The 17,952-nt window shown below is 40.1% G+C and overlaps 1 protein-coding gene across 5 annotated transcripts in view; it reads left to right on the plus strand.

Annotated features, from left to right (window-relative positions):
• FARP1 (FERM, ARH/RhoGEF and pleckstrin domain protein 1) overlaps positions 1-17,952 on the plus strand; it is a 213,179-nt gene that overhangs the window by 34,085 nt on the left and 161,142 nt on the right. For all 5 annotated transcript variants that reach the window (XM_055703285.1, XM_027812230.2, XM_027812232.2 and 2 more), the window contains one exon: positions 8,935-9,130. In XM_055703285.1, coding sequence (XP_055559260.1) covers positions 8,960-9,130 — 171 coding nt within the window. In that variant the 5' untranslated portion in view covers positions 8,935-8,959. Of the gene's footprint in view, positions 1-8,934; positions 9,131-17,952 lie in introns of those variants that run through there.

Here is a 17,952-nt window from a genome sequence, read left to right on the forward strand (position 1 = left end):
TTTATTCTTTTGACATGTTTTTATTTGATGGAAAACGTCTACGTTATGCTTGAGGCTGGGTATGAGTTGCTGGATCCCTTTCAGAATTCTGTTAAATCTGGAAGTAAATCAGATTACTTTCTTTTAGTATAAGCACATTCGGCTTGGCTTTCACATGAGGTGTTGTATGGGTGAATGAGCCCAGAGCACTCCAGCTGGTGCAACAGCTTTATTTATGCAGAGTGATGGCATGAAAGGGTTTTGGAAAATGCTTTCAATGGCTTCAAGAATGATTTGTACTACTATTGAACCACCAAACTGATTTAAGTTCTTACCCACTTTGCATGTGTTTTCCAGTGATAAACTGGGCTCAGATGATGACCCAGTTGATCAAGAAAATCTGTGCTGGCTGGGAACAGAGGAGAGAAAAGTTTTCTTCAACTCTTTTTGTATGTTGCTAGCATTTACCATGTGGCAATAAAGCTTCCACAGTCTGTCTTTCTGTCCATAATGTGAAATAGCTTTTTGCCCACATCATGATGGTTTTGTATCTCAATTTTAAAATACTTTAGGTCTTCGTAAAATGATAACATGTACTTTGTCACTTCCAAATTAGATTTTATCATAAGTAAAGGACTATCTGGGTGACTTCAACATGCATTTCATACACTCTTTACTCCTAATTCCTCCCCCCTCACCTCGAATTAGTTTTTGTTTTAAATTGCATTTTGTCACTTGTGCAAGCATGTTGAGTTTCACTTTTTTTATAGATTTTAGTGATAGAATTGGCACTTCCAGAAATGAAAGGGATGTCAATGAAATCAAAGATATGATACCAGTAGCTTGCATCTTATTCCTAAGCATCATTTCTTATGCAGGCAGTTTTGCAACAGGTTGAAAAGCATCTCAGAAAGCAGCTGGTGAGTTTCACAGTAAAGAAGAAATGCTCTTCCCCTGCCCTGCGATAAAACAAATTCTGTAGAAAAGGTGTGGTCTTCAATTGGGGATGTAAAGTGGCAGGGTATTTTCAAAGGAAAAACAGTGTGTTGAACTTCACATACAAGTTGCAAACACATATGCAAAGCAAGTGGGTAATATTTAATTCAAATTCTAATGTGTCTATAAACGAAGCATTTGTGTAGAGATATCTCCCTTTGGCCTATTAAGGGATTCATGGCTCCAGGAGCTCCCCATTTTGCTCAGACCATGCCTTTGGATTTGAAGGCAAAACACACTTGTTGAGGGAGAGTCACTAACTGAGCAATTGGAACTAAGCAGTCCCTTGGCTTAGCAGATGAGACATTAATTTTCCTTCCAGGAACAGCCAGAATTGTTTGTACGGGGCCTTTTTAAAGGAAAACTTTAAAATTGGCTGTGTTGGTTTGACTAGGATATTGGCATTCCTGATTTAAGTAAATAGCATTGATCATTGTACAAGGGTACCACGAAGAGGTAGTGAAGAATAAATAGTGAAGACAAGTCCCTGGAAGTTGGGAAATGGCCACAACCAGTCCCAAGGGTAACTTGCATGAAGAGGTTTCCAGAGGATTCTTTTGGGAGGCTGAGCATATGAAGGCTTCGGTTATACAATTGCTCACTTACATGTATGCAGTGGCTCTTCTTGCTTATGCAATGTGCAGGGAGGAAAAAATACACGTTCCTTGACTGCAGCAAGTTTGTAATGCAAGGTTGTCCGGAGCCCATAGCACACAGTGAATCAGTATGTTTACTGTCTTGTTTAATATCATTGAGAGTCATCAAAAGTAATTCCAGTTTTGTGGGTTTAAAAAATAAATATTTGTATGCTAGGCTGGCTTGATTCACAGAACAATCTGTATTTATGCTTAAGAGATGAGGTTTTTCACAGAGGCAATTGCAAAAGCATACAGAAATCTATTACTGCACTTGTTGCTATATCTACTGACAGGTGTGTGGTTGAGGAAAAAAGATAGCATACATCGGATTTATGTGGGATGGGACTGCTCTTTGCTGACATCTGGCAGAAGACTTGGAATCTGGGACAGCTGCTAGCGCCACAGAATTGCAAACAGCTTTAGGACCTGAATGCAATGAAGATAAATGAGCTCCGGTTGGAAGCTGAATGGCCCTAAAGGTAGAAGCTGTAATGAATTCAGTATTGCTGAATGCTGTGCTGATAGGCTTGCAAGAGGTGGGGTTTTTTTGTCCTATACGTACATAAATGTTCATTTTTCTGGATTTCAGGCTACATTATCAGTGTATTGAATAGTCTGGAGTTTGTATAGCTTTGTGTTACTTACTGCTTAGGTCCCTAAATTTGACATTGGTTTCATGTTCTAGCTAGTTTGGTGTTAACAACTAAGTGTACTGTATTGCTCTACAAATCTGAGTACTTCGTCTATGCTTTGCGTGACCATGCCCTAGTACCTGAGTCAAGGGATTAGACAGCGTGATTTAGAGGTTTTCAGAGTCTGAAGGTGGACAACTTTGTGGGCTGTCTTTCTTTTCATGACAGGTGATACATTTTATTCTGTAAGGATATTCTGGCTTAATTGAGGGCATTTCTTAATGTTGCAAATTTTAGGAAGTTTACAGAATGCTAAAGTATCTGGTTGTGAGACTTGCAGAAAGTAGATGGCCATGGTGTTTTCTTGGGCAGCAGGTTTTAAGAGGTTAATTTTCTGTGTCTTTAGGGACAGGGGAGAAAAAAAGAAGTGTTTAGAAATTAAGGCCATTTAAGGAGCTCCCCTTCCATCCTGTTCTTCACTGATTGTACAGAAGATTAGACATGAGCCTGTAATACTGATCTTCTTGACCATAGCTCACCTAGAGCCTCCCTACTTCTGACTTCATGAAGCAGCCATCGTTTACAATGCTAACTTTTTTAATTCCAGAATACAGCCCAATGGTACAGAAGAGTTGGCTTTTTATAATGCTTCCTTCTCTATCTGAGTATTGTAGACGTGAGCAGAAAGGTCAGACAGGAGTCTGAACATGAGTCCATAAACCACCTTCAGTTTTAACGTTTCCATTAGAAGCTGAGCAGCCAAGCTTAGTCTGCTGGTTGCAAGCAGAGAAGCAGATGCCCAGCAGCTGTGCCTGTAGTACCGCCCTTCCTGCTTAGGCTGTTCTTCTATTAAGAGCTTTTGGTGTCACATTTCTTTGCTTCCACAAAAATGCTGGTCCATTAGCCTAATGAAAAAATTCTGGATATGTCAGATTTCTAATGTATATTTTTCTTTCTAAGGACCTTTGTGTAATTTCAAGAGGGTGTGAGGTTCTGTGCAGAATAATGTGAAGCAAGAATGTTGTGTTAGATGGATGCTTGTGGGTTTTGGTAGCTCCTTAAGAAAATCAAGACTTCAAAAGAGAAGATTTTTCTAAGAAATCTTTGATATTCTCCCATGAGAAACTGCCAAAGATTCATAAGATGATGGTGACTTCAAAGCTTTCAAAAAAATTCCCCCTTCTCTGCTGTGGACTTCTCCTTCCTACAGAACATATTTGTTTTGTGTTTGTGAAAATGATAAATCTGTCACCTCTAGGTATTCCCAAACAGCTGTCCCATGTGGTACGTGGTGACTCCTGCTCAAGAAGCTGATCTTGGTTATTGTTTGGTTGGCTGGAATGGGACTGATCCCGTCACTTCATTTAGCATGACTTGAAAATTTGCCATTTATTCCTGCATTAGCTAGCTGTGTGCATTCGGTCTGCTACCTCACCAGTTGACTTCCACTGCTGCACCTGGTGTGCATCAGCTGTCTGCTGAGCAAGCGCTGGGGATAGTTTCTTTTGCGTTGATTCATTGTAACTTCCAAAATTTGTGGTTTAGTCACATTAGTGTTATTTAGATGAACAAGTTAAATTTTTGTAATTGATGTATTTGCTTTCTATAAGCCTGCCATGGACTTGGAAATTAACTGGGATAATGTTTTGCAAAATATGAAAACCTGAGCCGTATTGGCCCTCTGTCCCCCATCATTTCAGACTGAATTCAGTTTCAGTCTTTCTGGTCCTCTTCCCTTGTTATATTATTTTATTATATTTCTTTAATGTGGGTTCAAGAAACTTGCTCTCTCATCTCACATATTTGGTGATTCTGATATATTAACGAAAATGCAGCTTCATTGACAATTTTTGCTGCAGGTACAGAATTTTCCCTTACTGAAGGTGTACAGGGCTGGTCTGCTCGGTGCTTCTGGCAGGGCTATGTATCTATACCTACTTTGCTGTTGTCCATGGAAAGGGAAAAGGAAATGCAAAGGATCAGCACATCATATGAGAAGTGGGCTCAGTTGATAAATTGGCCTGTGCTGTGGGCAGCTGAGGTGCAGACATGTCCTGCTTCCTCCGCTTTGGCGCGTTGATGTCTGGTCCAGGGGTGGACTGGCAGGGCTTCGGAGAGAAGGTGGCATCTTCACCCTTGCGGTTGGATTTGCCACAGCTGCTCTCTCTGAGCCTTCCATGTGTGACCTGTGCATATTATCCTGTCTTTTAACTTATTTATTATGATTCGTTAAACTTACTCCAATTGGTCAAGTTCCGTGTTTTTCTGCAAATATGAAAGTGCATAGAACTGAAGATGGGTACTTGACAGGAGCGTTAGCTAGCAGTATTCACTGTAGTCCTCTCCACAGCTGAAGCTTTCCAAAAGTTTTATAGGAAGCAGAGAGTTAAAAACACATGTGAGCAGTTTGCCTGGATTGCCCCTCTTTCTCCTTGCTGCTTCGTTTTTGTTATCCTTTGGAAGATCTGGATTGAATTTGCTCCTTTCTAGTCCTCTGGTGCATTGCTAGTTTTTGCTGATGGTTTATAAGCCCTTGAGTCAGTTTGAGTCATCTCACAGATTAATTACCTTAATCTCTTCCAAATGTTTCGTTGCCATATGATCTGGGGGACTGTTGGGCCAGCATCTTAAGAGGCCTTGACTGCAGCTTTAGCTTCGTGGTGGGTCTGCTTGGTGGCTTTACAGGCCAGTCAAGTCATCCCACTGTACCTCAGGCTTCCCCGCCTTTGAAAGGAGTATAGTAAACAGTGTGCTGTCTTCTGTTTTGTGCTGCAAAAATGTGTTTAAGCAAAGCAAAATTAGTGGAAAAGACCTATACAATCTGCTACCATTCTCCCCTATAACAGGAGTCTTCAGACTTTGGGAACCTCTTGCATCAAATGTCCAAACCTCATTGTCTGACCTAGAAGAGCAGTGTAGTTAACAGATTGGGTTAGCAACTATTCCAACGTGAGATCTGTTCCTGTTTCTAACAGTGGTTTATTGCTTCTCTTTTCCTAAGTATTCCGTAATTTTTGTAACTCTTTATTCCCATTTCCCTCCCCCCCCTCCAAAAAAAAGTGTGGTTTATACTCCTAGCTCCCTTTAGACTAGGTCAGTTTGATTATTTTTGCATCCTGCCAAAGAAAAATGTGTTGAAATTTTATTTGGCCTGAACCTTTCTGATGCTGCAAAATGCCCCTGCTTTAAACACTGGTAACTAAAATGGCTTTATGCTGAACCACATTGCAGCCTTGGTCCAGCTACTGCGTAAGTATGTACAGAACTTTAAAATTGTCATCTGAACATTTATTTTCTGTGTAAAAGGATTGTTAATGTGTGATTAGGACAGAATCCTGTTTACTAATCTATCTTATGGCAGTTGTAGCTTTATGCCTTCCAGGTGTTCCAGGTAGAGTTAGGTGGGATGGCCTGAGCCAGTCTAGTGGCCTGCCAGCACCTGGCTGGGCTTACCTCACCCTGCGGTTAGGTTTGCCAGTCTGCTGAGAGCTGATTTAATTTGCTCTTGTTAATTTGCTCCAGCAAAGAATAAAACACTGAATTGTTTTCTTTTGGGTTAGAGAGGTTTGTTAGCTCACTGAAGGGTCTGATGAGGGTGGGAGTCAGTGCATGGCATCAGGCAGCACTGCATGACTGGGAGCTGGGAAGGAGCAGGAGGAGCCAAGGCTCCTGCATGTGCAGCTCTGATCTCTTGGGTAACTTCTTCCCTTGTGCAGGTTAGGATGCAGGTTAGTTCTCTGCGGTGGTCTCTCTGTGTCTTTGCAGATGCTACAGCACTACTGAGAAGGGCCCTGATACCCAGCGAATCTGCAGCAGAAACAGTAGATGCAATTTTTGCCTTGGGTTTCATCAGCTGTAAAAACTAGCGGGCAGAAACTCCTAATTTTCAGAGTTCAAATGAGTCCTTTTTTGCCACTGTCTTTGCTCCTGTACTAGTTATCTACCTCCGCTTATGTTTTGCTTACAATGTGTATTGGAGTCTGTTTGCCACTGCTCTTTCTTCTCCATTAATACCCTCCCCAATTCATCAATGTCATCTTTCTACTGTAGGTGTCTTTAAAATTCTCCATCCTCTGTCCCAACTTGATCCTTCTCCTCATCGTGACAGACATTAGGTATCCTAATCCCACCAGGTTTGCTCTATATCTGCTGAATACTCTTCTGTTGCATTCTGTGGCTGTAGTTCACTGTCTGAATCAGAGTGACCCCTCAGCTGTATATATGGAGTGGTTTGTTGTTTCCCTTTCTCCATCATTTTTTTGGCTTCTAAATTTGGGTCTTATTTTCTTGTTTCACTAAGTTTACTGGCCTGCCTGAATGTGTATAGGGGCCACTAGATCAACTCATTAGAATAACATTTATATAAAGGTTCAAGCTCTGTAATATTTCCTTGCATTGATTATTTAATGGTGTCACTTGAACTGACTGGATTGATTCCCTATGTTTAGGATTTAATGGAAAGAACGTATTTCTTCTTCATCCACTTTAAATGTCTGCACCTAGCCAAAAACTACTATAGTAACACAGCAATTGCGGAGGTCCTTTCTGCCATGTTGGTGTTGTCTGTGCCATATGGTGACTTCAGAAGAGCTCTTAAAACGGTTTTTGAATTAATAAGGACATGGACCAGTATCTTTGTGTGTAATGGCACTTCCAGACTGGGTATGTGTGTTACCTTTTTAAGTGGTTCTTTGTGTTTCACACGCAGGAAAATCAGATTTATTTGCAAGCAGGCCTGGAGTCTTGCTATATAGAGCTTGGTGTCTTTTCTTCTGGAATTCCTGCCTTCAATTACAGCTTTCTTGTTGGCACTTTGTATCATAAAAAAATTAAATTAATTAATTCTAAAGAATAAAATAAATTTAATTGACACCTTGTACATTTTAGATTACAATGCCAATTGAGGAAAATTTTGCCTCTCCAGTAGTGTTTGTCATGTGCTTGGGGAGGTTTCACTGGTATCTTTCCAGCTTTGATGGGTAGGGTGGGGCCAATTCATTGCAAAACTTTGCAGTTTTTTGTTCTCCTTCACTTGTGCCTGTTGAACTGATAAGTAGAAGTACGCAATCTCTAATTTTTCATTCCCTTCCTTCTCAGGTGACACTTTTTTAATCAAAGTGCTGTATTAAAAATTTTTACTCCAAGCTACTTGCTGTGTAAAAAAATCTGTGGGAACAGATTAGTCAGGACAAGGAAGAGTGATGTGTAGTAAATAGTGTATCCTGCCGAAGACAGGATTGATTTTATTCTGCCCTTATGGAGGGAACTGGTGTCTTATTACCTGGCACTCTTCTTTATAGTATACTGTAGAACTAGTGATGCATTCACTAATACATAGGCTGTCTCATGCTGCCTATTTTTCCCATAGGCTTCTCAATAGTTGTCACCTTAAAGTCAGGCAATGATTGGCAGTATTTTTCCTGTGCCTCTGTTCAGCTGGAAAGTTACATTTCCATTTTTTCAGTGTGCTACGTGTTTTTTTTAATGGTCATTGATCAGCATATAAAAGTCATGCAGAATGAAAATGCAATTACCAAGAAAGATAAATAGACAGTAGCAGTGGGTTTCATCAGAAACCCAGCTAAAGTGTCAAAAGGCAGGTGCGAAGAAGTGAAATAAAATTCTAGTATGGCGTGTAATGATTGACAAGTAAAACTAATGGTCCTTGAATTAAAAAAGAAAGTTCAAATTTGTGCCAGATAATGAAAAAACACAGTGAACCACTGCTGTAGCTCTGCTCCCTTTTTGGGATAGAATACTTACTGAGCAGAAACATGCTGTGTAATGTGGTGTGAAAGCTGCACAGCAACAAAATTAGCAAGCCAGTTTCTGAGGTTACTTTCCATGGATATGAAGCAGACATCTACATTCAGTGGGTGGTGCAGGCATAGCCTTCCCCTAGTACAGCAAGGGACACGTTCCTTGGTGTTCCCCTTCTGCTTACAGAGCTCCATGGGAAATCAGTTTTCCCATGCTTTTCCCAACCATTGTTACTGCTCTGGCTTTTTCTGGCCTTTCCAGTAGCATGTCCCCACAGTCATTGGCCCATCAGTAGGATCAACCTGGGTTCCAGGTTCTAGAGCAGCTCTGGTCCCTGAAGGAAACAAAATATTTAGGCCGTGTAATTGGGGTTACCTTGTACCCCTTTGGCTTTCCAGCTTCGCAGACTCTTAAGCAAGGTGGCAGCTGCACAGGGCCAGGGAAGGCTGGAAGGACCAAAGGAAAAAATACTGATATAGCCAAGAGAGAACAATAGTAAGTGGTGAGTTGTCCCACCTGCTGTCCTCACCTTATTCCCTTCTCCAGGACCCCTGGCTGTGGCTGATAACAGTCTGATTCAACGTAAAAATTAGCATAATTCATTAAAATCTGGGTTCTGTCATGCTCTGTTTCCAATGTGGTCTTGTTTCCTTTTCCAGGAGTACAGTATTTTCCCATTGTGCAGTACTGTAGCCAGTCTATCAGCCTTACCCACAGTAGGTGATTAGCCTGTGTATTTTGAAAAGTATAAGGTTTAAATGGTTTTATCGTCTTAAGAGACATTAAAAAAACCCAGCCCTAATGTTTTATTATTTTGTGTTAACTGTTGTATGATTTATTAGCTCTAAGTATATATACTGTAATGCTTATGTGTCAAACCCGTTATTTATAAGTGTTACGGTCTTCTTTGCCCTTTATTCTTTTTTCAGATATCACAAACGTGTTTCCCTAAACATGGGTGAAACAGAGCAGAGACCAACAGCAGGATCCCGGTTAGGAGCTCAGGAAAATGCTGGGATCAGTACCTTGGAGCATGGACAGAAACCACCTATGACACCTCCAGGAAAGCTTGTCTCCATCAAAATTCAGATGCTGGATGACACGCAAGAAACTTTTGACATTCCGGTAAGGATGTGAAGGTTGGGGTGGCTGAAGATTGTTCAGGCATTTCTAAAAAAAGTGTGTTTTCAAACTAGTTCTCTTTTTATTTCAACTGTGATTCCTTGGCTAATGAATTCATGTTGTGGAGAAAATGGCTGTTATATCAGCATTAAATAGATGATGGTGCAATAGAATAACATTAAACAGTGAAGTGAACTGTAAATTATAGTTATTCTGTTACTGTTTGAATAGCTTCAGAAGAAGTGAAAGGCTTTGGTGGTATTCTTCAGATACTACATCAGTGGTTTCCTCTGCTTTCTGAACAGTCAGAATACTTTCTTGGTGCTGTTTTGCTCTTGATCCAGTAAACCATAGATCTATGCAGATTTATTTATTTTTTCTTTTCCTCTAGCAAGTCCTTAGGATAGTAACTTGAAATAATCAAGTTTTTCACTAATTGTTATGGCTCTTACAGGTACCAAGTGTTCTCACACACGTTGAGTGCAAGGAAAGAATCAAAGCACTCATCTAAAGTTTCTGTATACCTCACTGAAATTAATCTAGGTTTGTATTTGCCAAGGAAACAGAGTTATTACTGCTTTTGTGTGTGTATGATAAGAAGAATTAGTTTAAGTTAGTTTAAGACTGATTCTGTTTTACACTATCTAGCTGTTAGTAACCACTAATGATTTTAACATGCCATATTTAGGTAATTAACATGTAAGGCTGTTGAACACTGTTGCTGTTACGGATATATGCTGGAACATATATTTTTCTGAAGTCCTCAGGGTGCATTGAATAGGAAACTGGAAACCTGGGTTCAAATTTCATCTTTTGCTACTTACGTTTTATTTAGCTATGGCAACTTTGATGCCTTCATTGGCTCAGTTTTCCTTTCTGTGGAATGGAGGGTTGCCAACAAGACACATAGATCACACACACACTCTGTGACAGTGCTTATGGTCGCTAAAAAAACATTACCCTTGTATTAAAGAGAAAGGAATTGTGACTAGAAAAATCCTCATTAAAAAGAAAATATATATATATATATACACACCTGTTTATAAGGTTTTGTTTGTCTGGTTTGTGCATGTTACATGCACATGGTTTTTAGTTTGTTCTCTGCTGCTGTTCGTGACCCAACTACGACTGTGTGCTCAGTCTCAGATTTTGTTGTAGTAGAAAGTAAGTTCTCTTGGCAGGCAGGTATGTGTGAACTGAGCTGTCATCAAGTGAAATGCTCATGTATGCAGCAACTTGTTATGCTTTTGTGCCCTTCAGAATGCCTATCAAATATCTGTAGCAGACAGACTAAAACTAGCAGTCTTTAGGTAATCGTCGCTGTTCAAAAGTGTAGTTCTGGTATAAATTATCTAATGTTAGTGAAAGTTGTGCTGCTTATCTTATGTGGTAGAAATATCCATTTTATCCCAGAGGCAGCTTGTTTTTTCCTCTCCACAGCTGCTACTTCACCATACTTTGGAAATTACATGCACTTTGTAAGAGTTAATAATTCTGTTTAACAAACATTTAATAGGAAGCATTTTGAGATCAGGTCCCTTTCATCAAATTGTTTGGCAGCAAACATAAGTAATGTTTGGATGCAGTGCACCTATGGAGCTCCAGTTTTGCTTCTGGGAGTTTGAGAAAACTGTATTTTTTTGACCTTCAATATTAGAAGACATCAACATTACTTTTTGTTTTTAGACTTCAGCAACACCTGGAAGACCCAAGTGTTTAAACAACTCTGTTCAGAAAACATCAATATCATTATTTTCTGAGGCTTTTATTTCATAAGGAAGGCCCAGTTGGTTTTGAAGTCAGATCTTGTGGTGAAATTTGCAGGATGCTTAGATTATAAAGTCTCTTAGAGTGGATTCCCAAAGCCTTTTGTCTTTGAGGTATGCATAGTCAAATGAAATAATACACATCTTTTCAGTCTGCTCTAAAAGGCACTAATTTTTTAGACCCATCTCACAAAACTGAAAAACTTTTAATATACCTAAATTGAGATATTTACTGATGTTGGAAAACCCATGTTACCATTTATAAGCTTGCTGGTTTTAGCCAGATCGGTGCAGTATACACGGAAAAAGAAAGCAACACCATTTCAACAAAATATTTTGGGAGCAGCAAGTGTGTCTATGGGCAGAGGATGTTAAACACACATGCCTAAGCACACCTGTGGGGTTGCTTTTTAGTGGAGAATTAGAGGGTTTTTTGCATTGTTGAAGGTCTAAGCTACTCTTTCCAAAACCTGAGCTGCTATAGTTATGAAAAAAACCTTCCAAACAGGACACAAGTAAACGGAGAAGGTTTTGTTTCCTACAGTTTCAGGAATTTTGCTGGATGATATCTTTGTTAGCAAATGGGCAAAACTTTGAGTGGTTTTTGTGCTGCTTGTAATGCGTCTTGTAGGACGGTGTGAAGGTTAAGTCATGCCAGTTTATCAGTTGCTTGTGAAGTCTGCGTAAAACCAGAAACAGATACCGATGCTGCTACTTCCTGAATTTGGGAAGTGTGGTTGGGACTGTCCATCTGTCTGGTCTGCCTTCCTTGCTAGCTCTACAATTTATTTCTTTCGTTACAGATTCACCACCATCGCTCCATTAGCTAAAACTTGGAAAAGATCTTATCTGTGTATTGGTTTTTCGGGGTTTGTTTTATTGGGGACTTTTGTGGTTGTTTTTGTTTTGTTGTGTGTGTTTGGGTTTTTTTGTGTTGTGGGTTGTGTTGGTTGGTTGGTGGCTGGTTGTGTGGGGGGTTTTTTTCCATTGTTTTTGGTTTTTTTTTCCAAATTATCTTCCAGGAGATGAGATTCAATACCCTTGCACTCAGGCAGTCCCCTGTCTCCCATCATATGCAGATGACTTGTTTTAATTAGAGCAAAATCCTTCAGATTTCTATGTCTGTCCTGTATGTAACAAAACAGGAGAAAAACATGACCTACTTCCATTCCACGCCCACCCCATGCTGCTGCTCTTTGGGCTGTTTAAAAGTGAAGTCAATCTGGTGTCATTTGACCTTCTAAAGGAGAATTGATTATTTTGGTGTTAGTGTTTTGATGCTATATAATCATACCATGTTTGGCTTGTTGTATTAGTGTCTCACAAGGCAAAAAGACAGACAAAAAAAGGAGGAAATAAAGATCCATATGACTTCATATGGGTCTGTAAATAATGTTTTTTGCCAGGAAATAAACCATGAAGTGTATGGAGGGAGTTTTTATGGGAGACTTGAAAAACAGAAGTCACAATGAAACCTTTAATAAATCTTTGCAAATGCAGTATTGTAAAAGTAAAGAGTACATAAGAAAAATGTTATATCCCACTTGCTGTCAACAAACAATATTTCATTGCAGAATTTCCAACCATTCCTATATTCCAAAAAGCTAGTGAAAGCTTCAATAGATAATTCAGGATCTTATACACACATCCAGTTAGCTGGCTGCATGACTCTTTTCAAGCAAATACAGACGCTTGGGGGAGGCTGGGGAAAGGTAGGCACTGCTGCTTTCATTAAAAATATTGTATTACTTCCACTTTGTATTTACTGCCTTTAAAATAAAAGGAAAGTATAAAATTAATGAATTATCTTTTTGAGCACACTTTAGTCTGTTCTGCTGTGAGAAGATAAATGATGTAGAATAACCTTCCCTCTTAAGTTACTGAGCTTTTTATGACTGAATTTCTGTAGCTTTGAGTCTGCCATGAATTCGCAGATGAGCGCTGGCTTCAGCTGCAGTTGTAGATGATTAGTGCCTGAAAATCAGGCCATGACTTGAAAGTTCAGACTCATTCAGCACTTGCAGCTGTTGGTCATGGTGTTAGCTTTTTGAAGGGTTGCATGTCAGCGTGGAATAGATTTTTTGTCTCTTGCTTTTTGTTTCTAATTTCCAGTTTGGCTGTATTTACTGAAAAATTAGTTAGATATGCTAACTGAAGATTGCAGAAGTCCAAAATACAGCAGTCTATTTTAGCTAGTGTTTGGCTGAGTTATGACTACATGATAGCATGAGTAAACACGGTCACTTCTGCCAGGTAAGAGGACAACAGCTTTAGTTTAAATGACCAATGTGAAGGAAGAAGAACATTTTTTTCACCCTTATACACATAAATGATAATCATATTTATGTAGATCTTGACCATTTTGAAAGGTTGACACTTCTACTATAAGACTGCAAAATCCAACACTGCCAAATGAAAGCTGTGTATTATACAAGAGAGGGTGGAGAGGTACAGTTCAGCTTGATTTTACTCTGTTTTTTTTTCCTACCAGTCTCACCTAAGTCAGTTGGAAGAGAATGGCACTGATTCCATAAAACCATACTAAAACTTATGGATTTTCTCATTTGTTTTAATATGGTCTCCCCTGTAGATTCAAACCAGTTTTAAGTAAAAAAGAAATACATTTTTTTAAGGAACAGTAAATATAGCTGATGGCTGCATCCACTGCAGATCATTCCAGGAAAGAAAACCCTTTAATGTTTAGTGTCTATGCCATTTATATTAATATATTTACTTTTATAGTTGTTTCAGTGCCAGAAGTAATCTTCTTTTAAACTGCTTCTAAGCAGAAAAAGTCCGTGTTGTTTCTTTCTAAGTAATGGTGAAGATATGACTGATTCTCATCTTATACTGCTGGGATGATTTGGTGACTCAGACCAGGTTTGACCCTGACTGATGCGATGCTTATGACTGATCATATCCTACTCTTTGGGTGAATGATGCTGATGTGACTGGAATGATACAACTGACACCAAATAGAAAGTCAGAGTTGTTTCTTTCCCATTAGCATCAAAGGTGAGATCAAAGTATATCACAGGAGGTAAGGATTCTTCTTTCTGTTAGGATCCAGTCATTTAATTAAAACCAAACCAAAGACCTCTTTATTGTGTCTGGAAGAAAATAGTTGCTTCCTTTTTGTGGCTGCCTTTTGGAAAGACCAAAACATACTTGCCTGTCAGATTACTCAAGTTTATTAAACATCTGTTTTGTGTCTTATGTAAACTTTCTTTTTGTGAATGTGTTCAAGCTTTGTGAAATATGCAGGGTTGAAAAATGTCATCTGCTTTGAGGGATTAACATCAGGTTTCTTAAGCAACAGGAGTCTCTTAATAGAAAGCAGAGTGAAGGTATAATCCTTAGTAAACATCAGCTGTAAACATTTCATTTCTATTTGCTTTTCTGTCAGAAGAGAAAGGCTTCCTCACCTTTAGGTTGTTTGAGAATAAAGACCAAATGGTCTTGGCCGACAACTATTTATCTTCCACAGGAGTTCAGATGTAGTAGCTTGGCAGGGAATTCTTGTGCATCAGGAACCAAATTTTTAGAGGGAAGGACTTCATATGCCTCAAGTCCCAAATTTTCAAAGAGAAAGACTTCATAATCGTACTGGGGCTCTGTTTCTTAAGGCTGATGTTCTGGGTGGGGTTTTTTTGTTTGGCTGGTTTTGTTTGTTTGTGCAGCCATATAGTGGTGTTTATATTCCCTTTGTGAGGAAAATGCCTTCTGTTAAGTGTGCTCCCCACCAAATTCAAGCCAGTGTAATTGTGCCAGAAAAATCTTAATATTAGAAAGTCTCGATCCTTAACAACAGAGATTATGTGTACTTTGTTATAAATCTGCACAAGCATTGTTACTCTATTAAATTTGAAATTTCAGCCACCGTTTTATAAATATTTAAATTATTTTCTGTAACATTTATAAGTTACAGTATTTGCTTTGTCCTGGGTATTTACCCCTCTCCTCAATATGCATGTTATATCCAGTGAGTAAAACAATTTTATAAAAAGAGCATTAGACAGTAAGGCAACGCAGAAACATGAAACAGTGTTTTATGCTTTCTTAGCCAGCTTCAACTTCAATTCAATATGAATTGCATTTTTTTCTAGCTTAGGAAGTGAACAGCAGGTCAAATGTCAGTTATTCATCAGTCTGAGACTTTCTTTTCTTCTCATGCCTGAAATTATTTGGACATCATTGTCAGACTATTTCAAATGAATATCAAGCATTTAAATATTCACTAATTGTCACACCAACTCTGCTGGATCCTCTGAAATTACAAGAAGAAAAGCTTTTTTTTTTGTGTATATATAATTCTGAAACATGTCAGTTGCATTTTTCTCAGCAGAAGATTATTAGTGGATACCCAGCAAACTATGATTTTTGTTGACAAGTGATTAGAATGTCGTTGTTGAAAGACAGGGAGTTTTAGTGACTTGCATTAATAATTTATGTGCTTTTAAAAGTGGAAAAGAAGAATCCACAAGCAAACTTCTGTAACCTGAGACAGCAGGCTGTTTAAGCTGCTGATTTCTTTGTTATGATATTCTGTAGAATGAACAGGATGAGTGGGAAAATAATTTTAAGTGTCAACAGATCCAGTCCATTTTCAGACTGGATTGATGTATTTGAAGATAACTGGGAAATGAATGTAATTTTCTTTAATGAATTAGCCTAACTTGTAATCAGGGAAGGCTTCTCAAATAATGCCTTTTCACCTCTTTTGGTTCAGCTGACTGACCAAGTCATGCACCAGCGCGTGAGCCAGCACAAAGTGGAGGACAGAGCTGGCACAGGGAAGGGCAACTGTGGATGAAGAGGCAGTGCATGAACGCTTCTGAACACTGCTGCCCTGACTGAAGGGGTCAGTGAAATCATGCTGTTAATTTTGGTACCCATGTCTGTGCCTCTAAGTTGGTTTGCACAGTACTGATGAGGCTGGATCGATGCTTTGTGAGGGGAGCATGGGCTCCCTCCCCAGCTACGAGGTGTTCCCCTGGGCCACCCTCTTTGGAGGTGGCAGCTATCCAAGGAACAGTGGGAAGTATTTGCCATCTCTCTGCTTCAAAGTGTGCATGTATGGGTGAGTGGGTAGCTAGTGGCAGAAGTGGAGGCAGATTCTTCTAGGACTACATTTTCCTTTTTCAGGGGCAATCGGAGGGATGTGCTGCCTCTGGTCAGAGGAAGGAGGGGAGTGGAACTGCCTGTTGTGTGTTTCCTTCCTTCCCCCTGAGACTGAGGTTCGTCTCTTCCAGCTTTAAAGATTTTAAAAGTAGATGTCAAAGCCTCAGGTAATCACTCCTTCCTTCATATTTAGGGTGAAAACATGGTACCTTCAACAGGCTGTTCATCATGCCTGTCTCAAACATGTATTTTAGGATGAGATTAATTGTTCTCTGGATGTGCTTGTATGTCCCTATAAGGGGAGCATAGGGCGATAGCTTTGACTTCATTTATCATCTAGGCACCTAACTTGTTCCACAGAAATTCCTTTGTTTCCTTTTAGTTCCCAAACATGCCAAAATGATATGTGAGTATTCTCTGCACCCCAGAGCTGGCCGGCAATGCTGTCTAGCTTGAATGTGCTGGGGTGGGTGAACTATACCTCCCTCAGTGCTGCTTTTCTCTCCTAATTTGAACAAAGAAGTTACACAATAAACTGCACTGTAGAGGAACATAGCTTTGATTCTGTGCTGCAGTGGCGCACATGCATGCCGTGATTTATGTAAGCCCATTCTTTGTCAGCACAAGGTGGTCAGGCTAAAGTTACTTTCCTTAAGCTGTGTATGAAAAACGGTTGTCTTTGCTTCTGGCCATATGCTCTGGAGGGGATAAATGAGCAGGATAAGCTTCTGGGAGAAAATAGCTGCCTTCCTCCTCCTCCTGAATTAAATAAGTGTGTGTTGTCCATAGCTAAAGAAATGCAGCATAAGTGTGATGCTTGGCCAAGAACACAATCTCATGTTAGACTTCAGGCATTTCACAGTACCTCCAGCTTAGTCCTGCACTGAGCAAAAGATCAGAAAACTTGGGCTCATATGTAAAGTACTGCTGGTATGTGATTGTATCACAGAGCATGATAAATGGCCATTCGAAGCACTGTGAGCACTGTGAATTTCAGAAAGTTAAACTGCAAGTAAAAGTGTATATCCCTGTAACTTGTTCTCTCACCTGTTTGAAAGATGAAGGAATGAAGGAACTTTTATCGTGGAAACCCTGTGCAGTTGCTTTCCTCCATTATTTTTAGCAGAATAGAAAGCTATCCATGTAAACAAAGGCTTAAGCACTGCAGAATAAAAGAACAGCAGTATGTCATAAACTGTCCGTTCATTTTCCTTTCAGTTCATTCTCAGCTGAATACTGTCATGTGTTAACGATTTTTGTCTGGTGATAACACAACCTGTTCAAATGCCTCTCTCCAGGTTTATTTGCTTACTATGGATTCCTTGCTCTGCGTCCAACCCTGCTTTGCCTTTTCGCTTGGGACATTAATTTTCTCATTTTGCACTGGGATCCATCACTGTATGTTTATTAGAGGTTATCACCTGTGCTTTTTCTTTCCTCATACCTTAAGTCTGCCACAAGCCCTCTCTTCCTCCCTGCTTCTGCGGGATGCCTGGGTTGCTCAGCGGGTGGAGCCGCAGCCTTAGCACTTACTGGGTGTGGTGGTCCCACCCACTTTGCTGCACTGGTGAGGATGCTTGTCTGACTCTGCTTGTGATCAACAGCGCAGAGTCCAGCTGGAGCCTGTAGCCAGGGGTGTTCCCCAGGGGTCACTGCTGGGTCCAGTCCTGTTCAACATACTCATCAGTGACCTGGATGAAGGGACAGAGTGTGCCCTCAGCAAGTCTGCTGATGATACAAAGCTGGGAGCAGCGGCTGATACCCCAGAAGGCTGCACTGCCGTTCAGAGAGACCTGGACAGGCTGGAGAGCTGGGCAGAGAGGAACCCAATGAAGTTCCACAAAGGCCAGTGTAAGGTCCTGCCCGTGGGGAGGAACATCCCGTTACACCCCGTATAGGCTGGGGGCTGACCTGCTGGAAGGCAGCTCTGTGGAGACA

The sequence above is a fragment of the Falco cherrug genome, chromosome 2 (assembly GCF_023634085.1).
Source record: "Falco cherrug isolate bFalChe1 chromosome 2, bFalChe1.pri, whole genome shotgun sequence".
Classification (NCBI taxonomy): Eukaryota; Metazoa; Chordata; class Aves; order Falconiformes; family Falconidae; genus Falco; species Falco cherrug.